The 23270-nt window shown below is 33.3% G+C and overlaps 4 protein-coding genes across 8 annotated transcripts; 2 read left to right on the forward strand and 2 right to left on the reverse strand.

The window, feature by feature from the left end:
* Positions 1 to 1288: 1288 nt before the first annotated feature.
* On the forward strand, positions 1289 to 5388 carry LOC101490731 (carbon catabolite repressor protein 4 homolog 3). The gene is given in 13 exon segments (XM_004503364.3): positions 1289 to 1746; positions 1859 to 1924; positions 2389 to 2441; positions 2537 to 2618; positions 3104 to 3190; positions 3393 to 3485; positions 3583 to 3615; positions 3776 to 3888; positions 4449 to 4557; positions 4658 to 4743; positions 4861 to 4945; positions 5020 to 5086; positions 5089 to 5388. Coding segments are annotated over 13 exon segments (1377 nt in total). The 5' UTR covers positions 1289 to 1305; the 3' UTR covers positions 5151 to 5388.
* Positions 5389 to 6761: 1373 nt separating this feature from the next.
* Positions 6762 to 12287, forward strand: LOC101491052 (uncharacterized). The gene is made up of 9 exons (XM_004503365.4): positions 6762 to 7074; positions 7493 to 7666; positions 8448 to 8844; positions 8962 to 9245; positions 9459 to 9527; positions 10155 to 10211; positions 10525 to 10577; positions 10664 to 10739; positions 10837 to 12287. The coding sequence occupies exons 1-9, from the start codon at positions 7034 to 7036 to the stop codon at positions 11777 to 11779; spliced, it is 2094 nt and encodes a 697-aa protein (XP_004503422.1). The 5' UTR covers positions 6762 to 7033; the 3' UTR covers positions 11780 to 12287.
* A 502-nt stretch (positions 12288 to 12789) lies between these two features.
* On the reverse strand, positions 12790 to 17790 carry LOC101491368 (3-hydroxyisobutyryl-CoA hydrolase-like protein 3, mitochondrial). Of its 3 annotated transcripts, XM_027335700.2 has the most exons (11): positions 17556 to 17790; positions 16747 to 16848; positions 16507 to 16549; positions 16211 to 16265; positions 15373 to 15507; positions 15175 to 15271; positions 14753 to 14882; positions 14280 to 14458; positions 14033 to 14160; positions 13833 to 13934; positions 12790 to 13121 (listed from the first exon to the last, which is right to left on the reverse strand). In XM_027335700.2, exons 1-11 carry the CDS (start codon positions 17743 to 17745, stop codon positions 13020 to 13022), a joined length of 1263 nt encoding a protein of 420 aa, XP_027191501.1. In that variant the 5' UTR covers positions 17746 to 17790; the 3' UTR covers positions 12790 to 13019. The 3 variants fall into 3 exon arrangements, with proteins under 3 accessions (XP_027191501.1, XP_004503424.1, XP_004503423.1); XM_004503367.4 differs by lacking the exon at positions 16507 to 16549 and having other exon boundaries at positions 16211 to 16263; XM_004503366.4 differs by lacking the exon at positions 16211 to 16265 and having other exon boundaries at positions 16485 to 16549.
* A 931-nt stretch (positions 17791 to 18721) lies between these two features.
* Positions 18722 to 22721, reverse strand: LOC101491891 (VIN3-like protein 1). Of its 3 annotated transcripts, XM_073370107.1 has the most exons (4): positions 21647 to 22721; positions 20940 to 21250; positions 19624 to 20815; positions 18722 to 19530 (listed from the first exon to the last, which is right to left on the reverse strand). In XM_073370107.1, exons 1-3 carry the CDS (start codon positions 22171 to 22173, stop codon positions 19626 to 19628), a joined length of 2028 nt encoding a protein of 675 aa, XP_073226208.1. In that variant the 5' UTR covers positions 22174 to 22721; the 3' UTR covers positions 18722 to 19530; positions 19624 to 19625. The 3 variants fall into 3 exon arrangements, with proteins under 3 accessions (XP_073226208.1, XP_073226209.1, XP_073226207.1); XM_073370108.1 differs by having other exon boundaries at positions 18722 to 20815; positions 20949 to 21250; positions 21647 to 22719; XM_073370106.1 differs by having other exon boundaries at positions 18722 to 20815; positions 21647 to 22717.
* Positions 22722 to 23270: the final 549 nt, after the last annotated feature.

Below are 23270 nucleotides of genomic sequence, written 5' to 3' on the forward strand. Positions count from 1 at the left end.
TAGAAAGAGAAAAGAAAATAAGTTTTGATTAACTCTATTTGTAAAATTTGATCAAGAATCAAGTTAGCAATGTCAGCAGAATTTGATATGCTTTTAGTTCAAACTCAAGTTAATTTAAATTCGAGAACAACTCAACAATATGTTAATTTGAATCATATAATTCAAAGATAAAAACTTTTAGATTTTTGACCTTTTAATATTATTTTTAGACAAAATAAATTTATTTTTTTGTCAATTTAGGTTTTATGAAAATTTCCTATTTTTTTAGGTAAAATTAGTTGTCTCTGTACTTCAAATAATTATTAATTATTTATCCGTTATAAGTATTTTCTGTGCAAATTATAATCAATACACAAAATTGTAATTTGTTTGCAATTGTTCATTAGATAGGTATGTTAGTGTTGTTTTCCGCCCCAAGATATGATTTGTTATTGTATTACTATTAATATTTAGTCCTTGAGTTTCATTTGCTTCATGTCTCTTCCTTCAATGTTTACTTTTATGAATTACCACTCCTGCTTGAAACAAAGGATTATGTTATGTGTGAGTGGAAAGCAAAAGGGTATTTGTGGATGATTAAGATTTTACGGTAAAGTCTAAATTTAATGTGAATTTTAATTATTTAAAGTGTGTAATTTATTTTAGAAGGTAAAGTATCTTAACTTTACAAACATCCAATAATTTTTTTTATCATATTCTTGCATATTGAACATTTGCAAACCACCGGCTCACGATCCAGACTATAAATCAATTAGTTCATAAAAGATATATAAACTCTAATAAGATAAAGAAAATATGAGATTAATATTGAGACAATCAACTCAAAAGTAGAGAATCTCAATCTGTAAAATCTGAATTTAATTTCAATGGATATTAATAATGAAGTGCAAATGCTCAGTTGCCATTAATGCAGATCTTTAGTTAGATTTGAAGGAAAAAAATAATATAACAATATTGAAGTAAAATTCGAAGATATAAATTCATATAGTGATGTTAATTTAGATTGTTATTACTTATTGTATTATGACTATGAAAGATTTTCTTATCCGAAAGCTATTTTTTATAGTCAATGTAATACTAATTTTAACGACAACTTTATTTAATAAAAATTTAAAAATTCAGTATAAAAATTCTTTTATAACAATATACATAATTCAAATAAAATTTTGAATAATCAAAATAATAATTAAAATACAATTTACTCTTTTAAAATATAATTTGTCATTAAAATAGTTTATAATTATTATAATTTGATATATAATTTCAGGGATCAAATTAAAAAAAAATAAAGCAAAGGTAATTGAGATGCAAAGGAGAGAGGCGTTGGATTGGGGATTAGATAACGAATTGTGGCGCGTTTCGTTCTTCATTCATTCTGAAATGGCTTCTTCCTTTTCAACTCCTTCCTCTTGCCTCAGACTACTCTCTTCCTCCAACCCCACGCGCTTCAAGTTCACTGCTTCTTACATTCATTGCCATTGCCGTTCCAATTCCAATTCCAATTCTTATCATACACATCAATCTCACGGAATCCAACGCCGTTGGATTCAATCATTCGATCAATCGCTCGCATCTCCAACACATAGATTCACCGTAGCGTCATATAACATACTTGCTGATAGAAATGCTTCTCAACACCCTGATTTATACCTTAACATTCCTTCTCGTTACATCAATTGGGATCGTCGTATGAGAATTCTTTCTCACGAACTCTTCGAATGGAACCCTGATATTATCTGTTTACAGGTAACAACCAACAACGTTTCACTTTCACCATTCCAATTAATACTAACTCTTTATATATAAATTCCAATTAATTAACACTATAATGTATGTATTTTCTGCTTCGTACTGTCAGGAGGTGGACAAGTATTTTGAACTTTCTAAAATTTTGGTTGAGGCAGGATATGCAGGATCTTATAAGGTCATTTTCATTTCCTTCAAACACTTTATTTATTTATTTTAGGTTCTGTTTGGATTAAACAACTTATATGTTTATAATAAGCGCTTATTATATTAGTGTTATGTATAAGATTTTTTTATGACAAAAATAAAATAAAGTTCAACTATTTTAGTAAGCTGTCATGGAGAGCTTATGAAACTGCTCAAGGACTTGTCATAAATTGTTTTTCCTAAATATCATACTTAATATACATAAGACTTCAGCTTGGGGTTTGAGTTTCTATTTTCTACTTTGGTTACTTTTTGGTTCATTAAAAAATGAATGATAAAATTTAGTAGTTGATTTGATCTGCATTGACAATCAGACATGCTCATTTATCTGTTAGTGTGAAATTTTCCTGTTACGATAGTACAAGTAGCAGCAGTACACCTTAATCTGTAGGTATCTAACTAGGAACTTAATGAATTGTGTAAATGGAGCTGCAGAGACGCACTGGAGATTCAGCTGACGGTTGTGCAATGTTTTGGAAAGCTGATAAGTAATCTATAAGTTGTTCACTTTGCTTGTATGTTAGATCAAAATTGACAAATCTAGTTTGTTCACTTTGATTAGTCTTTTACTTTTTTGTGCCAGGTTCAATTTATTAGATGGAGAGAGTATCCAATATAAGAACATTGGCCTTCGTGATAATGTTGCTCAGCTTCTAGTTTTTGAGGTATTAGTTCCTTGATGCCAGCTAATTTGTTTTAATGACATGAATGGTTGATCCTTTTGGCATTTCAAAGCTTCACTTGTGCTTCTTGATGCCAGTTAATTTCTTGTAATGACACGAATGCCTATTGGGTTTGAGCCATTAATGATTTATGACTGCATTGCATGCATGACTTTCCAAAAGTAACAAATTTTCAACAAGAGAAAAATACTATCTTATATAGTTGAGACTTTGATTGTCAGCGTTGTTGTGGGAATGTTGATCAAACATAAAAATCTCTATAACAGTGTGTGCTGTGGCACTTGAATGCTGCCTGAATTCCTGGTTCCTTTAGTCATCTCCTGCTTTATCTCGCATGACCACTTTATATTAGCTTGAACGTAAGCAGTAGCAATCCATAATTGCCTTAGCTTTATTACTGCAAATATTGTCCTAGTGTACATTCATCGGTCCTCCTTTGCATCTTTAACTTCATCCTGTACAGGCAGACGTGTGGATCTGGTTCAAGAAGACTATTGGTTGGTAACATCCACGTACTTTATAACCCAAACAGGGGAGAAGTTAAATTAGGTCAAGTAAGTGTTTTTGTTCCTTCTTTGGCCATAAAAAAAGGTTTGTACTCCCTCCTTTGGATAAAGGGATAGCTGATCAGTTTGGTTAACTACTAATGTCTAATCCTAAAATGTTTTTGTTATCTACGAAATACCAGTCAGTATTTACATTAGCTTAATGCCTTCACCTAATCCTTAGCTTAGCTTGAAATATTAAATATCGCAGATTCGATTCCTCTCATCAAAAGCACAGACCCTCTCAGAGAAATGGGGTAATGCCCCTGTAATCCTAGCTGGTGATTTCAATAGTACTCCTCAGGTGCATATTCCAGAAAATAGATAGGAGTTTGTCATTTCATTACTTTGTGCTGTTCATTTTGACATATTGATTTCAATTTATACTTGTTTTTCAACAGAGTGGAATATACAAGTTCTTGTCATCGTCTGAGGTGAATTACATTGAAATTGTTACATTACATTCACACGATCTTGGTTTTGCAAATTCATTCTATACTGGACATGGAAATAAAATTGATTATGCCATGAATCCGAGCAAGTAGTTTATGTTTAAGATGCTTACTTAAAAATGGATTTGGTTTTCATTTGCAGCTTAATGTCAAGCTATATGACAGAAAGGAGTTATCTGGACAGAAACGCTGTCGTCCTGCTCAAGTTTTAGGTGATAAGAAAGAAACAGTTGGTCCATTTATTTTACCAGATAGGTATTTTTCCGTTTTTGGGCTATAAATTCTATATCATAAGCAACGGTGCAGGATTGCATGCACTGTTAATATGGTAAAGAATTATTGTTTTTTTTATATCACTTAAATTATAACAAACTTATGCTGACAGTGTATGACTGTAAAATCTTGAGTTTGATTAGAGTATTTATGGTCAGGTAGTTTTGTATTTTCACCATTTATAACTAAACACTAATCTCGAATTTGTGTGTATTCTAAATTAGTGTACTATAAACGGTATTCATCTTTTTCCATCTGGGTTCATTTGAATCACTTTCATTATTTCCTAAACGGTAATTTTGTTTGTCCTGCAGTTTTCTAAAAGAGAAAGTTCCTTGACGTGTTTATGTTAATTGGATTTGCTATAATTTACACATAAATGTCCTTTCGTGAATATAGATTAAGGCATTAAGCACTGTTGTATATGATACCTGTACATGACCTTTAACCCATTTTCAATAATTGTAAAAGGTTTGTTTCTTGTGAGTGTTTGTGCTATTCAGTTCTATCTCAGTATGATGCTTTCAAGCTACTGTTTCCAGATTGTTAGATTGCTGGACAGATGAAGAGGTAAAAACTGCAACCGGTGATGCTGAGTGTCACTTGGCTGTGCATCCATTAAAGCTGAATAGTTCGTATGCCACAGTGGATGTACCTAATCATTCTTTAATAGTCTATTGTTATTTATATTAATTTCCATATTTCCTTCTCATGGTCCATGCCATAATAGTAAAATAATAAACCTTTTCAGGGTTCAGCTAGTACACGGGGATTCAATGGTGAACCCCTGGCAACTTCCTATCACTCAAAGTTTCTTGGTACTGTAGATTACTTATGGTAATAAAATTCCTTCCTAAGCTCTGACAAAGTGTAGGTTATGAAAAATATGATGTTTATGGCCTTAATGATGACAATTACTCAACAATAAGATATATTGATTGCACATCGATGCAGGTACTCTGACGGTATTGTACCTACAAGAGTTCTTGATACCGTTTCAATTAGCGATCTATTAAGGGCAGGTGGTCTACCATGCAAGGTATTTCTGCTTCAAATTTTGTTTTCTAATTGCAATAATTTTTCCAATTTAACTAGTTTTTTGTTGATCAATAGAAAGTGGGAAGCGACCATTTGGGTTTAGTGTCTGAATTTTCCTTCTCAGTTGCCCAAAATAAATCTACATAGTTGAGGCAGCAGCATCACCTAGGATAGATATTGAAGAGCGTTACTATATGCAATCTTAGGATAACAGCTCAACGTTTGTGTTAGGAAACAATTTTTTTCTTTCCATAATAACTTATACTGTTTCGGTTATGTACTTGGCTCAAATATATTCAATTGGGTTGTATGTAATTTAGATAAAAGGTTGAAGTTCATGTAGTGGTAAGAAATTGAACTTCTCGATGTGGCACATAAACTATAAATCAGAAGTGGAAGGAAAAATCCCAATAGAGATTGAATTTTTGCCTTAATTGGTCACAATTCCGTTTGGTCTGTGTTGTAGGAACAATTTATCTGTTCATTGAATTCTCTAGTGTATTAATTTTCTAACTTATCTTTTGTGATTTTATTTTCCATTTTACCTCCCTTCAAAATTTTTGAAGAATTTTTTTTAAGGACTAGACCAAAATATTTAAAAAAATTAAAAAATAGAAAGATTAACTTATCCATATTGTCATGCAAAATCTTTTAATTGGCTGTATTTTCGATCGAAAAGTCACGTGGTCATTTTATGTGGCACTTCATGATGGCACAGGATTAATATCTGTGGTTCCAAGTTAATGTATACTCTTTTCATTTTTATTTATAAAAAAAAATAGAAATTAACTATGTATTTGGTTTAAATTTAAATTAAATATATATATTTTTGTTGATTTTTATTTTTTTTTATAAATAGGAATGAAGGAAGTATTTTTCATAAATGATTAGCAAGAGTTGAAACAATTATTTCATATTTTAGATGGTTGAAAACCTAAAAGAAATAAAATTATAAAAACAAACACAAAATTTATTTATTTTATCAAAACAATCAACCATATTTTACAAAAATAAAACTAACGATTTTTTTCATTTAAAAAAAAAGGTAAAGAAAATTTTATACTAGTTAATTATTATTATTATTATATATAATTGCACGATATGATAAATTTTAAAAGAAAATTAAGTTTATTTATTTATTATATGCATATTTAATTACAGAAAAATACTATTTGTACTTGTTTATTTTTGGCTTAATTGATATTTTATTTTTTCTACTTTAATTAATTCTCTTTAAAATTTGACGATTTTGATTATTTTTTCGAATTTTATAACTAAAAAAATAGTAATTTAATATTACTGTATCGTAAATTATATTGTTTATAATATTATTATTTTTTAATTAAAAAATTTAAAAAAATCAAAATTACCATAATTTAAAATAAAAACCCATTTCACAAATTGATGAAAATTGAAAACAAAAAATACAATTAAACTTTTATTCTTTTACAATTCTTTATTGAAAAATAGTAAATAAAAGTAAAAATAAATAAGACAACGTTTTTATTTAGGTGAAATCTATGTTTTTGGTGAAGTTGATAGATTTCCTCCGTGGTTTGCGTGCTTTGTTCTCCAAAAATAAAGTCCCACTTCTTTTCATTTTCCTTTTGAAAATTATCACTTGCATCGTCAGCATACTTATCCACTTACAACCCTGTCCGTTCATCACACACACTCCCATTCTTCAACGGTTCAGATATTCCCATAGATAACTGCAAAAATTCCATGGTCGGAAATGCTACGTGTTACCGACACAAGCAGTAAATAACTCAACGAGACACGAAGCAAACTCACCCAATCACATGCGCCCACGTGTAATCTCAGACAACATTGCTTATCCACCGACTTAACATTCCTCGCAAGAAAGAAAGGAAAAAAAAAAAAAAAGATTCTCCAACCTCGCAAGCAAAAAAAAACGTCTTCGCTGGTTTGAATTTGCTTCTTCCTCGGATTACCGATCGATCCCTGATTTCTGAAAAAGATACACAAAAATTATACGAATCTATCTAACTGCAATTTTATCGGGCGCATATTCTAATTTTCCCTTTTTCGCAATTTGAAAGAAAGAATAACCGAAATTCGATCGAGAATGCAACGTTTTGTTGACAACATCCTCGCTGTTACTAAAGAGTAAGCAAATTTATTTGTTGCATGTATCTGTTATTATGTAATTATGATTCATGTCTAGGGATTTACTTGGATTAGTTAGTTTCTGCATGACACCATTGTTAAGATTAAGATTAAATTATGCTTAACTAGCTTTATCTTGTTACCATAATGTTGGATTCTCTTGACTCGACAATCAATTTAATACTTTATTTGTCCTCGAATGTATAGCCCAATGGTATGGGTTGGGACTCTGAAAAAATATTAAGGAAAGAGGTTGATGGTTCGGTTTTGCTGCTAAACTAACAATTAACATTTTGGAGTGTTGATGTTTCTTAGTTGGAATGATGGAGTTGTTTTTATAATTGTTATTGTTATTTTAGAGCAATTGGATGTGTATTATGGCTTTGTCAATTGAATTTGAATTTGAATTTTGGTATAGGTCGGTGAAGACATTTACTTATGAGTCCTTGAACAATATTGTGAGGTTGATCAATGGAGTATCAGCTCTTTTGTTGGCATTCCTACCTGGGAAAGCTAAGATACTTGAAGGTATTCAGGGTTGGGAGCTAAGGCCAACTTTCCGTGGACCGCGATTTCCGCGTTGGATGGAAAAGTAAGTTTTCCTCGTGGAATTGGTAAATGTCTATGTAAAATCTTTCTGTTATGTTATAATGATTTAGTGTTTTTAACTTGATATGTAATGTTGGATGGATAGATTTGTATGGGGTGAGGATGGTGCAATAAATGGAATAGTGATTAAGAAGATGATTGCACAGTTACTCCAAAGCGAGTGTGGAAACTCATTTTTAGGTTCGAGAATCCCCTTTAGGATATTTTGGAGCTCCTTGATATGGATTACACATACACAGTCAAAGAATAGCATTCAATGATATTTTACAGAACAATAGTTTCCTAACTTCAATTTGTGTGTAAGAGCAAAGAGGAAATGATTTAGAGTTTTGATTTTGGCAGAGTTTAGGACCATAAACAAATGATTTTTCTTATTCTTCTTGCATGGTGAAGTTGTCTATTACATGCACCACTTGATGAGAAGAAATAACTCTTAACAAAGAGTTACATTCTTCCATGAGTTGTGATTCAAATGAAAATATGTATTGATTCATGAATGAACACTTTCAATCATGAAAAACACACTTTATTAATTTGAATCTCACATCTATGAAGAAACACACCTCTTAGAGTGCTTTCATTGATTTCATTATTTTGAAAATCTCTCACGTGTACTGTATTTGTATTTTTTATCATGTCTAGCTATAAAGTTTGCGTTCTACTTCATTTGGGATGAATGCCTGTGGTTATAGCTTTAATAATGTGCTCCATTTTTAAACTAGGATGATGTTCTTAATATTGATTTGCTTGCCTTATTTTCCCAGTGGTGTGTCCTCCTTCAACCAATTTATTCATGAACTTGCTGTGGATTCTGATGTTTCAAGCCTCGAATACTTATCCGGAGATGAAGATGTTGATGGGTATGATTATCCTGGCACTCCCTCATCTGCCAGTTCTAGAACCTCTAGAGCCAGTTTTACCGATAATAGTAGGCATCATATAGATTGGATCCAGTACATCTTACTTTGGATTTTGGTTCCTGTAAAGTTTTTGCTGGGGATTCCATTGCGTCTTTGCCGGTTAGCTTATTCCGTGGTGTCAAAACCGCGCTCCGCCTCTGGAAATCAGCACTCTGCACATTCACATTTACATGCGAGGGTGCAAAGCCTCAAGGACCAAATTATTCATCGAACTACTGATCGGAGACGTGGGATCATAGAGGTTGTGGAACTATTTCTATCCTTATTAATTTGTTTGGCGTATTTCTTATCATTTATTTTGACAATTTTTCGTGCATTTAATTTTGTGTTTCTTAGTATTTTCTTTTTTGTCAATCAGGATCTTCATTTAGTTATGGAAATATTTATAGAAGCTGTGTTCGACATTGTTCACAAGGCAGTACATCTTCTCCTTTCCCCATCAGAAGCTTTTGGAAAATTATTTAGTTTGTTTTCATCACATGAAAGATGCGTTGAAGAAGATGATAATGGTGTTCAGAATGCCACCGTTTTTACAGCTACGCTTGGAGAGAATGACCCAACACCTACAGACAGGAATACCAATTTTCGTCAGTCTTTTAGCACAGATTCCCGAACATGTCAGGATGTCATAACAGAGCTTGGGTAAAGTTCATTGTATAGCCGTCTTTACATTCAATGCATGTTTGAAATTACACTGAGTTTGACGAGATCACAGTGGCACTGCGAGATTTTTACAGTTCAAAAGTGTAGCTTTTGCCAAAATCATAGTATCATACCATGATTTTGCCAAAGTCACTATCAACCCTAAAATGCACTTATTCTTTATTTTTTGGTTTATGATTGTACCTATGACAGGTACCCGTACGAAGCTATTCATGTGATCACTGCTGATGGATATGTTCTTCTTTTGGAAAGAATACCCAGGTAAAGTAGACACTTCTTACGGAGACTGTATATGGACCTCCATAAATGCAATGAACTGTCCACTTCAATTTTTGAACTTACTGGGATCATCCAGTTAAAACTAAATGCATAACAATTAGTTTTCCATGGTGAATGACTATAGAAATGTAAACATCATCCATGATACTAATTGATAATTTGGCATCTTTTGATCTCAACAATTTTATTGTGTTTTATGGATTGAATACAACTGATATTTGAATTGAAATGCCTCTTTTCTGCTAAATCATATTTCTTTCCAAACTTAAGTTGTGCATAATTTCTGACATAAATATAGCACATATAAGATCTCCTTATGGCCATATGGGATTACAACTTGTAAATATCATGTTTATGCGGAGGGATTCTGTGAATGCATAATGAAAATGTTATCATTCAGAATATATTCAACTATCACATATGGATAGCAATATGTAGGAAAAATGGACATAAAGTAGGGTTGCACTACTGTTATAACATATTTATGTGTACAGTCTAATTCCTGTAATCTGAATTAACAGGCGAGATGCTCGAAAAGCAGTTTAGGGTTGCACTACTGTTATAACATATTTATGTGTACAGTCTAATTCCTGTAATCTGAATTAACAGGCGAGATGCTCGTAAAGCAGTTTATCTTCAGCATGGAGTTTTTGATTCATCAATGGGGTGAGTAATATTGTTGTCTCATGTACAAGGCTTTAAACCATCTAGACTTAGGAAGCTTACTGCATAAGCGAGTTTGAACTCATTAAGACTTTTTTGGATTGAAGAGTTCTACTATTCCAACAATTTTTTCTGTTCAACTGCTGCATGCCATATTTTTCTTTTCTGGCCAATTATGTTAGGACCTTAATTTTTTATTCAAAAAAAATGTTTGGACCTTAATTTCAACTTTTCAATGTATATACATTTTAACCCTCCAAAAATTTGTCAAAGCAATTGTGGTAATCTAATAAATTTAATCCTTTTTTTTATCCAGTTGGGTATCTAATGGTGTTGTTGGATCTCCAGCTTTTGCAGCCTATGATCAAGGTTTGTTGTATTGGTCAAAATAGTATGTACACTCCAAGAATATCATTTTTTCAAATTATTACATGAACAAAATTGTTTTGTTTCAGGATATGATGTGTTTTTGGGAAACTTCCGTGGTTTAGTTTCTAGAGAACACGTCAACAAGAACATCTCCTCGCGCGAGTAAGTCCTCAAAACAAACCCTATTTTGTTATTACAGTGTCTTCCTACTTATTGCTGACAGATACAATAATATCATCATGGAATTGATGTAGTGCAGATACTGGCGGTATTCCATCAACGAACACGGGACTGAGGATATTCCTGCTATGATAGAGAAAATCCATCAAGTAAAAACTGCCGAGCTGAAACTTAGTAAGCCTGATATTGAGGAAGATAATAATGATGATCAGCTCTACAGGCTTTGTGCAATTAGCCATAGTTTGGGAGGAGCATCTATGTTGATGTATGTCATTACGCGTAGGATAAAAGAGAAGCCGCATAGACTCTCTAGATTGATTTTGTTATCACCTGCAGGTTTTCACCATGACTCTAACCTAGTTTTTTCTGTGGTGGAGAGTGGAATCTTTTTTCTAGCTCCTATTTTGTCTCGTATTTTCCCGGCCTTCTACATACCTACCAGATTTTTCCGTATGCTCTTTAACAAGTTAGCACGGGACCTGCAAAACCTACCTGCAGTCGGAGGATTGGTTCAAACTTTACTAGGATATGTTCTTGGTGGAGACAGCTCAAATTGGGTCGGAGTCTTAGGAACACCACATTACAACATGAATGACATGCCAGGAGTATCGTTTTATGTTGGTCTTCATCTTGCACAAATAAAGAGAACTAGAAGATTTAGAATGTTTGATTATGGGAGTGCATCTGCTAATAGGAAGGTGTATGGTTCACCTGAGCCATTGGATTTGGGTGAAAACTATTGGCTCATTGACATTCCTGTTGATTTGGTAGCTGGTCAGAAAGACAAAGTTATAAGACCTTCAATGGTAAAGAGACACTATAAATTGATGAAGGAAGGTGGTGTTGATGTGTCTATGAATGAGTTTGAATATGCTCATTTAGATTTCACCTTTTCTCACCATGAAGAACTTTTGTCATATGTTATGTCACGTTTGGTGCTTGTGGAGCCAAATCAAAAGCATGAAGTAAATCAAAGATCTCTAAGATTGAGAAAGAAAGGACAAGCTACAGCTACTGAGTAGAAATGTGAGAAGAACTATACATTGTCATTTCATACTTCAAGAATTTTGGCTATGTCCTGTAAGCCACTGTCCAATGGAGCTGTATGCACACATGTCTGGTTGTGGAGCTGCTCTAGTATATGTGTTATCTCTTCCTTCAAATGTATCTTTTGTTATCTTGGAGGAAAATATAAGACCTTAGAAACAATGTTAGAAAGTAGAATACTTTGTAAAATAGTTTTAAGTATCTTAATGGGACAAAAAGTCAGTGAATCTTTTATGTAGGTCGTTCACTAGATGTTTGGTATACTAGATTTCCTCATGTACTGTAAGGATATGAAGAATAGAAGGAAATTGAAGTACATAGAGCATCTTCAACAAGAGAGCTTACTGCTTGAAAGATTTGTTTTCAAATAAGTACTTCGGGTGTTATTTGAGAGAATTAGTATTTCTTCGGAAGTGTTGTTTAATAAATAAATTATTGTTCGAAGTATATAATGATATGATCTCGTTTAGTGAGATTTATTTAGTAACTTTTCTTGAAGCAGTAGATTAGATGAATTAAATGTTTAGTCTAAATATCAATATTAAAAATTATTGTGATGTATATTTGTGATTTGTGTTATAAATTCATTTAAAAGAAGTTTGAGAGGAAAAAGCGTTTCTTAAAAAGGGAAAATGTTTCTCTGACAAGAGAATTTATTTGTCTCTTATACCAGGTTTTCTTTGAACAATGAATTTTCTTTTTCCACATAGTTGATGTACATTAAATAAGCTATTTTTATACAATATACTCGATTTAAAAATAAATATTGTCTGAATATCACAATTTTACAAAATGATGTTTAATTATTTAATAATATATGTGAAAGAAAAAAATGTCAAAGTATCTTAAATTTCTAAAACACAATTTTTTTAAATAAATATAAAATGATTGAACCACCCAAATTTCTAAAACAATCAAAACAGTAACTCTGTTCGCCCAACTACTCCACACAAAATAAAATATTCTCACATTTTCAAGTCATAACTTTGCGGAGAAAAATATAAGATAAATTGAGGAAGTCATAGTCTATATCCTTCCAAATGGACATAATATAGAAGCAACATCGTCCTTTGATTTCTAAGATCCTGAATTCTATGTTATCATGACGACAACAATACAAGCAACACCAGACAGGACCCAATGATAATAAACACCAGTGATAACACTATTTATTTGATGCAGTGCTCAATACAAATGAAAACTTCGCTTCGAAAATTACACGGACAACTCCTTCACCTCCGGTCCTAATGGTTTAAAGGTGGCTTCAACCTCACTCGGATTGACTTCCTCCAACCTTGATGGTTTCCACTTCGGATTCTGCGGGGAATACTCGTTCAATTTATTATCAAAGCAAGAAACAAGATATACCAAATATTGAAGGAAATCTAACTAGGCATTAAAGAGGATTTATATAAAGGATTCATAGAACCAGCGGCGGAGCTCCTCAAAAGAACTACAGATGCACATAGAACCAGATATAAATACTTTAAGCTGTAGATTTATATGCAGAGAAACCAAATACTCACTCCGTCTAACATGAAGTGTAAGGTTTAGAATATTAGTTTCTCATACAATGTTAATGTAAGGTTTAGAATATTAGTTTCTCATACAATGTGTCATCCTAAAATATCAATGAAGTATTAATTACATTTTTCAACTAATATCTTATTTATTGTAATTTAAGCTATCTAATTATTCCAACCTTATTAATAAAGGCATTTTAGTGAATGAAGTTCATTTTATCATGACAATTAACACACTCAATATCGGAAGCTTCTAAAGAGTTTGCCTAGTTTACAAGGGTGGCATGAGTATAAAAATATAGAACGGGCATATTATTTTTCATGCTTTCATTCCACCAATCTTGAAGTACTTCAAAGTAAAATATATTAATTAGTGTAAGCAACACCTAGAATTATTTTCTGCAGACATGTCAATTGCACCTATACTTGGTTTGGCGAAAAATTAATATTAAAGTTAGCCCATCAGATAAAGGTATAAAAATCATGCAGAGAAAAAAAAAAGAACCTGATCTTTATCCACCAATACTGCCCGGACACCTTCTGCAAAATCATGTCTCAGTGAAGACCTCAAGGCAATGCGATACTCCATTTTCATTACACCACTAAGCTGGATTATCCCAAATACAGTTAGAATACACATTAAATTCGTGTTCGGAAACATGGAAACTACTGTCAAACCCAAAATAAGAAAAAGAAAGTGCTCACCGTGGATAACTCACTGCCATTTTTTCCTAGTGCAGAAGCAACTGCAGAGAAGTGCCTATTTGTCAAGAAAAGAGAGAAGGGAGCACCTTTTGCAAGGCCTAGAAGAGCTTCATTAGCCCACTCGACAACTAGAAATAGGAAAAACTAGATTACTGAGCATTTGACAAGCAATTAACTATAGTTTCAAAAATTAGTATTTAATATACACAACAAAGACTGTATCCAAACAATATGATGACAAGCATACCATTAGAGTCGGTGCTTGACTGGAATTGTTTTAGCTCCTCAATGGTCTTAATAACAGATTTATTTCCTCCAAATGAAGAAGTTATCTGAGGTAAAAGCGATTTCAACTGTGCCTCAGACTCCGGGTTTGACTCATATCTTGCTAAAAGTACTTTGATGTCCTGATGGGGATCCTGAGAACTAAACAACCAATTTGTTGTGTAAGATAGTTGCATTGTTTACAACTGGTACGTATGCACTCTTTGCAATTATATACTTCTGAACAAAGTACATTGATGTAGATTATATCAAACAAAACAACCGTGAGTGTCACATGGGATGCATACAGTAAATGACTTGTCTTATATCCACACAATCATAACAATGCATTATTATAATTTCATGGGTCCAATTCAATCTAAAATGATGAAGGTTAAAGGGTGATAATCTAAAGAAAGTGGCTCAAGAGCCACTCAAAGGTTCATGCTGACATACAAGTTTGTTGCCAAAAGGGCCTCCTTGAATGAACCTAACTTTCCCGACGGCACATAATGTGTTCCAAGACCAACATATATTGCATCTGATGGAGTGGAAATCCTCTTTCCAGTCAATCCAAGATAAGCACCTACAGTCAGTAAAATATTCAAACCGAATTCGGAGATTCCACAGAAAGCAAGTGGAAGAACCTTTCAACAAAATTTATGAAAATTAATAGGCTGTTGATGGAAACCTTAGACCACATTTAAATGTTTCAATAGTGTAGGGCACAATTTGTATTCGTGAGGAAAATTGTGAAGATAGTGCACAAAAAGGAAAAATAGAAGGCTGGGTAATTCAATAACCCTCAATCCTTTTAGCTCATCTAATCTAATAAATCAAGAAAGAACTACAAAATCTATATTATTTAAAAAAAATACCAACAGCTCCTTCTCCTGGACTTTGAGCCGCTATATGAGCAAACCCTACGTCTGGGAACAAGCCGATTCCATTTTCCGGCATGGCAAGAACAGTTCTCTGGAAATGTGTTAAGAAAAAGATAAGTCCTAAACAAGATCTAGAACGGAAATTATTACGAATTTATTAAATGAAGCAGCTATATTACAAGGTGAGCATACCTCTGTTATGATACGATAGCGACCATGACCAGATAAGCCAATTCCAAAACCCATTGTTATTCCATCCATGAAACTTATATATGGTTTCTTGTACTCAGAAATTTTGCAAATCAAAGAATACTCGGCCGTGAAGACCTAAAATATGCAGCATAATAGGTAAATTATTTTTACGCTCCATGTTAACAAGTCGTACACAAATGCAAGACACAGCAAGATGTGTAATCTGACAGTTTTGACAGCAATCGGTAACAAACAAATTGTCAATTACCGACAAAATAAACTGTCTAAACTCAACCAAATTACATATGTGATTCTAATAGATGCATACAGTAAAACATCCAAAGGAAGTTCAATGACTCTGGAGGACAAAAAGGATGTAGTTAAAGGGCAATCCTGTAATGGCAGAAGCTGATGCATTCCAAACAGATAAGACATTATTAGAACCTCGACAGGAAGAACCTTCTAACCCGAGGCAAACCAACACCCGAGCAAGGGTTATTACCCTTAGGCATACCGAAAACAAAGTTGCAGAGATGGCTTCTTCAGTCACAGAGTAAGAGTTGCATATTTAATGCATTTTATTTCTATGTTTGATCTACTTGAAATTAAACTTCCTCAAGAACTGTATATTACCAGTTATTTTAAAATATTGAAGTTTTTAAAAGCTAAGTTTGTCATGAATAGTTTGGTCTACCAAATTAGCTGTGTGGCAATACTTTGTCTGAACTCTGACGTAAGAAGTAAACACACAAAATATTCATTTTGAATTGGCATAGTTTTAATAAACTGAAAAGGGTAAGAATCTGATGGCATATAATTACAAAGGACACAACTAGACCTCAATGATATCTGATAGGTTGTTTTTGATTGTTATCTGCTTCACATCACCGCCTGCAGATAAACTAAGATCTCGGTTACCAAGTAAGCCATCATTGAGAATGGAGAAAAAAAATCATTTGGCGAAACAGAAACTATAAGAAAAGTTGTATAGCGTCAAAAGATGATGATGATGACAAAGAAGCAAACTATATATCCAATGAAAAACATCACAGATGCAACTCGATAAGCATGTATTAATATACTTGAGGCTAAAACAAATAATATATTGAGACCTTCTGCACTAAAGGTGTGTGTTTGTCCTTCTGTATTTCAGCAACAACCCCTTTAATATCCATACCTGCATTGACCATTAATGATGACTCTCAAAACCTTACCTAGCACAGTAGCACTCAAAACTAATAACCTCATATATCTAAAGCCAAACATCTGTAGAACACGCAAATTTTTAATGTACTCAAACTAGAAACATGCTTCAATAAAATATTGAATAAAACAATAATAAATTGTGCATTTCTCTATATGACTCAATCATACCAGCACAAAATGAACGAGGGGAGCTACTATCAACCAGAACACATTTGACACTTGGATCCAATTCCCATTGATCAAGATAACTTTTATACTTTACATCCATATCTGCACCATAAAGATTTCCAAATCAAAATCAAGCTAACCACAATCACTAATAAAGAAATCTTAATTAACTTTTTCTAAATCCTAGTATGTGTCTTTGGTTCTGCAGTAACAAACTTTGATTTTTGAATGAATTGATTTTGTACAGCTGATTTTAGTTAAAAGTGAGTTAATTGTAAAGTGGTTTATGTTTAGATATATTCACTAAAAGTGAGTTGAACAATAAATTAATATAAATATCACATTTGACCAAATGTTACAAAATCTAGCTTCAAGTTAGAATAAACTCTGACGACAGAATCAATTTTAGTCGACATCACTCGGACACATCAAAATCAATTTTATTAGTCAGGAATTAATTTTGGCTCTCTCTACGGTGAAACAAAACACGCTAACTCAAAATTGTAAAATGGGAAACGAATTCAAAAAGTATACATGTCACGAATCCTAGTTTTTCTCATTCCATGTTCAACAATCAAAACCTAGAATCATCATGCTATTTAAATATGTATCAAAATAACCCAAATTTTGCATTTTATTTCAAGGGCCTTGTGACAAAAATCACAAATAGTAATTTTCAAGTAAGCCATAAGCTCTATGATGATTGCGTGTTGTTATAATATATAATATGAGTGAATGATTTCAACTGAAAATTAATTCACAATTTAACACAGCATACATAATTATAAGTGCAATAAAAAACCAAAAACCTAGGTTCATGGCGTTGAGAGCTTTGGGGCGATCAAGGGTGATAACGGCGACGCCGTTAGAATGAACGGTGCCCTTGACGAATTCTTCAGCCATTGAAGAAATGGGACGGAAAGAGAAAGAAGGTTTGGATTTGGAGAGAGAAAATGAACAGAGAAAACGATTAGCTCCTCCGACAGTACGAAGTAGCATTCTTTTTCTGTGACAAAAAAGTTATGTTGTGATGTGATGTCATGTGCTTGCTCCTTCCTTTCTTAATCCACATAATAATTTATTATCTTCTGACTGTTTTGCCCTTCATTTTTCATGTTTTATTAGTTACAAACCTGCAAATTATTTAATTTAATAGCACAAAATGGCAAAATTTAAATGTCAAGAATACATAATCAAAAGTTATTGATTAAAATTTATAATTGATCAAAATTATTTTATTCATCTGAACCGGACATCACACAAAGACAGAAAGACAAAAAAATATGCCACTATAGTGAAGAAATCACAAAAAATAATAAAAGAAAACAAAATTCATTTGAAAGTCACTTAATTAGATAAAATTAAAAAAAAATATTGGAGAAATCATTTTAGACTAAAAATTATTTTAAACCACTCATCTCTAATGAAAAGAAGAAAACAATAATTTAAAATTTTTATTTAGAAAAAACAGCTAAAAAAGCGAAATATTATTTTAACAAAATAAATAATTATCGTTTCAATATTTATAAATTTTGTCTCAATTCGTTTTTATCTTACTATTTTGATTATCAAAGAAAAGACACATTAATTATCCAAAATCAAGAAGTAAAGTCTAAACAAATATTATTTTAGTTATGATTTAAAATCACATTCCTTAAATAATTATTTCTTAACTTAAACTCATTTACTATTTAAATTCAATCATTTAATTAAATTGTGTTATTATTAATTCGAGCTGAACTATCTAAAAAATTATTTATTTGAAGGGAATCGACTTACAAAAATTATATCAATATAAAAATAATCAATCCTAACATCAAGCATACTCAGTGAAAATATTTGGTTTTTACAATAAATTTATATTTATTTTTTTTTCATCAAGAGGAATGAAATTTAGTATTCTAGAATTTATGACACTCACACTCTGGACACCTACCACTTAACCTAGATTCCAGCTGTTTTAAAAAAAAATATATAACAGTTGAATATATTCCTTTTTCATACTACTTTGGCAAGATTTACAAAGGTTCTTTTTTATAAAATAAATGATAAATACTATTATAAATTCTCAGGCAGTCAGAACTCAAATGCGAATGTATGACATTATGTCCAACCTATCGTTGCTCTGTAATTGTTTCTACAATGATACGTGTCCCAATATCCGCAAAAGCTCTCAGCTTTTGAGTGGCATTTGTTGCTTCCTCACCATGGTTCCAAACATGTAACTGTTGAGTACAGGCATCCAGAGTCTGATGCATGACCCAACCCGTAATTTGAATTCAAATTTACCAGAAAATAACATATTCAGAGCTGCCTTGAGATCTCCAATATCCTACTAAGAGTATATCGGGTGAATAAACACTGGTTGCATCCTTAGTAAAACGCAGTGAAGCAGAATTGCTTTGCCCACAATAAGGTTGAAGCAAGCCTTTTCGTTTGTCCGCTCATCAGTGTTGGGAAAAAGAAAGATTAAAAAAGAACAATTGTGATGAATAAAATCAGCGAATATATCATGTAGCCTTTTCAAATAAAGGTTGTGAAAAAAGGTCTCCATGCTAATATATCATTGGTGAATAAATTCATGCTGAATAATTACAGGAATTAACGAAATAACACCATGCCTTCTACATCCTGAAACTTTTCATCCAATGATCCTCCTCCCAGGAAAAATGGGTTACTTTTGCTGCGATCATCAATGCAAATCCATTTAGCAAGACAAAACCTGTCTGCAATGCATTAAAAATGAATCCCTTCAATGGGTGATTAATTTTCTTTTTAAAATGCCTGTACAGGGAAGGCAAAAAAAAAAATCAGAGGGTGATTTCTCATCACACAAAAGGGTGAATGATAATTAACAAACTTAAGACACGGGATCACCCTTAATTTGATGCCCCAGCTTTACTACTGAATCCATTTTTTGGTCTCTTGCTGGATACAATATCAGAGAAAGAGTCAACCAGTTGCCCTGCCAAACTACTTGGATCATCCATAAGAGTTTGAATGAAGGTATTTACCACCCTGCGTTCCTGTTCTGTCGATCTCAAACTAAACCATGTTAACAATTTCAACCTAAACTCCTGTTTGATGTGGCCCTCGCACTCTAGCCAACGGATTACTTTCACACAATACTCAAAGTTTTCATCCAACGGACGCAAACCATCAGGCATACGTAAAGGAGAACCATTTATCAAAGTGCTATCACAATCATGAGCCTCTTCATTTGTGCTCGCAGCCCTTTTCCTGCCTACTTTTACACGAGAGTCAACAGCTGACACTTCTCTTGGCGGATGAACCCAAGTTTGAGAGTCACCACTCCCATGTGATCTTGCTAAATCATTTTTCTCTAGATCATGAGAAGCAGCATCATCATCTGCCTCAACAGCCTGCAGTAAAGTGCAACCATTACCTTCATCCCTAGAAGACTCAAAAGGAGGTGTTAGGTCTTCATTCAAATCAGGGACTGAAACAACATTCAAATCGAGGCATAGAGAATCTGAAGGCAAACAAGTTTCTGGAATTTTGGGCTTGTTCATTTCACTTTGTCCACAGCAATTTTTCATATCAGCACAACAGAACTCCTCAGAGTAACTACGTTCTTGAGCCCAAGCAAGACGCAAAAAATTTCCAAGGTCTCGAACCTTAAATCCAATATCTGTCATTGTGGGATTGAGCTCCATCTTGGAGCCAGAAGGATGGCACCCAGTTTGAAGGTTCTGTTTTTTATGATTCATAGCAACAGACTTAGAGGGATTGTTTTGAATTATGTTGATGCTCTTAGTGAAACACTTAGCCTCAGAATGACCCAGGTCACCCAGGTCAGTGTAGGACATAATCCGAAAAGTATATTCTGTGCAAGGTTGAAGGTCAGATATCAAAATCCTCCTCTGAGATTTGGGAAACACAGAAACAGGATCCTTTGAGTCTGGTTCTTCTCGACACTTGTAATACCAGAGCTTGTACCCCTTAATGTCCTCGGAACACATATTTGACATTTCAATCAAAATGATTTTGACAGAGGAAGCTGTTACCTCTTCAAAAACAAACTTGCAAGCAGCAGGAAGTGAACCCTCTGTGAAATTAAAAACATCATCATGTACCAAACAAATGAGATTAGCTTGAACAGCAAGAATTTTTTTACTATTTCCCCGCTCCTCAAAAAAACAAAAACAAAAAAACTCAGCATTAGTTTCAACCTATGGAACCTGGATTTAAATTGGGAAGAGTGGCCAGCCAGCTATCAGCTTTCTCAATAGCAAGAGTGCAAAGTCTCTGCACATCACTGGAAATAGGGAGTCTACTGACAATGCCTCGCGCCATTTTGGTAGAAACCCCGTCAACAGGACCAACTTCTGTCTCCAGTTTAGCCTTCGCCTCCTGTACCATTTGATGCAGGTCTTTAAACTTTGAAGTTCCATCCAGAAGCCTGTAGCTCAAATATATCCTATAACAGAGTACATCTATGCGTCGGGCTTCTTTTGCTATACTTAGCTGTTTCTTCCAGCATCTGCCATTATTAAACACAAACCACCCCCAAATAACTTTCCAACCTAACTTGCTTTTGAAGCCAAAATTACTTTAACAGACAGACTAAAATAATTCACCAAGCAAATAGTCAAGTCCGTTTTCCATAGGCAAAGTATGTTTACCACCCCCAAATAATAAACCGAACATGTTCTAAGAGGTCTAACACAAAACTGCAATAATATGTTCAGTTTTTTGCTGCAAAATGTCAATCCAGTAAGTGATGGACAAAGAAGATGCAGAAAAACAAGCAAATCTTTTTAAAAACTCGTTTATCCTACAGTATATTCAGAAGGCAAGTCAAGAAATAGTGTTTTGCTGCTGAAACAACAGTATGTGCAAGGAAGGATGATATAACAGGTAAAAGAAAATTACTTACCCAAGTATCCCAGTAACTTTACCACAGGACGCACAACAATAACCACCATCTAGTTGCATCAGTTGCCCATGATCAATCACTCCCACTTTTTCATGTTGAAGGGCACATTCAATATGGCAAGATAACCCACAGGAGTCCCCTTGAGTAGATTCAGATGTGCATACTAACCAAAGACTAGGATCCTTGTTATCATCAAAAAGATGACAGATACAACAAGAACACCGTCTACAAAATGTGTCATCCATTGATAGAACCGCCCTACAAGCAGCATTTTTACAGATCCATGTGTTCGGATGTCCAAAATCAGAAGCCTGGTCAGGAGGAGGTATGAGTCGGATGGGGTTTTCGCCCTTGCGATTTTGCTTTTTTGAGGGCTGACGACTAAGACTAGATACCTTTTTTGTGTCTTGTTTTTTAATTATCTTACCAGATGGCTTAGCTTCAGTCGTCCTGGTTTTTGAAGACATGTTCTTTTTGTCCTTATCAAAGCACGTTTGAAGAAGTTCCTTCTTTGGACCATATTTCATAAACTCCTGAAGGAGTTCTGAACATCTTGAAGCATCATCGGAATGGCCATTTTTTTCTGGAGTACTCTGCACACTGGAAGAAAAGCTTTGAACACCAGAAACTGGACAGAAAAAAAAAAACCATTATAAGGAAAGCTTTTCGTGGTAACATAACAAAAATATTAAATAAAAACAAGACTCGCGGACAAACAACTGACTGAACAGGAAAAAATAAGAAAGTAATCTTTGAAGGACTATTATAAATGCATGCATAAATGATGAAATGAATTTAGGTTCCACCAGAGAACAAAAATAAAGGTAACCTTTGAACAGCATTCCATAACTTAGTATTTGGGCCAAATCAACCCTTCAGATCAGGCACAAAATAACTTAATGGAGTTCTTACTAGAAACAAAATCAAGGTCCTACAACAATCAGTCTAAACAATCCTGGATCGTGGAATGCTAATGACGGGATAATGGATAGCAAGATGACCGCTATTTTGAAATTCTTTTTTTATATAGTTCATATAATGTATATACATAAAAATCTCAAAATTCATGACGTTCATAATTAACAATAAAAAGTCATAGGTTTCTTAAACAAAACATAGTACATACAACTTACAAAATAATAAATTAACTGTAAATCTCTCTCACTCTTTAATAGTGGTGTTAAATGTATGACATTAGGATCTATTATCCATTTTTAGGACACTTGTAAGCCTCGGAGCACACCATCATACATGGATGATGACCTAAGAGCTGGCAAAGTGAAGATTCCAACTGAAGCAAACCATACCACATTATCTGCCAATGCACCGTCATGACTACAAAAAGAAGTAGCTGCTACAGCACCAGCAGTAGGACACCTATGACCCAGACCCATAATCTGCATTTTAGCTAAAAGAAATATGTTTTCTTCCCAACTAGTCTTGTTTTAGACAAATTAAATAAACATGCTGCTTTAGTACTTAACTCAACTATGAAAAATCAACAAAACAAAGAACATTGACTAAAAATGCAACGCCTAACATTCTAACTCAATTCAAATAATTTAAAAATCCTCAAACCCTAATATTAATAAAATAAATAGTGCAAGAATGGTGCAGGTTGGGT

Source organism: Cicer arietinum, chromosome 6 (assembly GCF_000331145.2).
Source record: "Cicer arietinum cultivar CDC Frontier isolate Library 1 chromosome 6, Cicar.CDCFrontier_v2.0, whole genome shotgun sequence".
Taxonomy (NCBI): Eukaryota; Viridiplantae; Streptophyta; class Magnoliopsida; order Fabales; family Fabaceae; genus Cicer; species Cicer arietinum.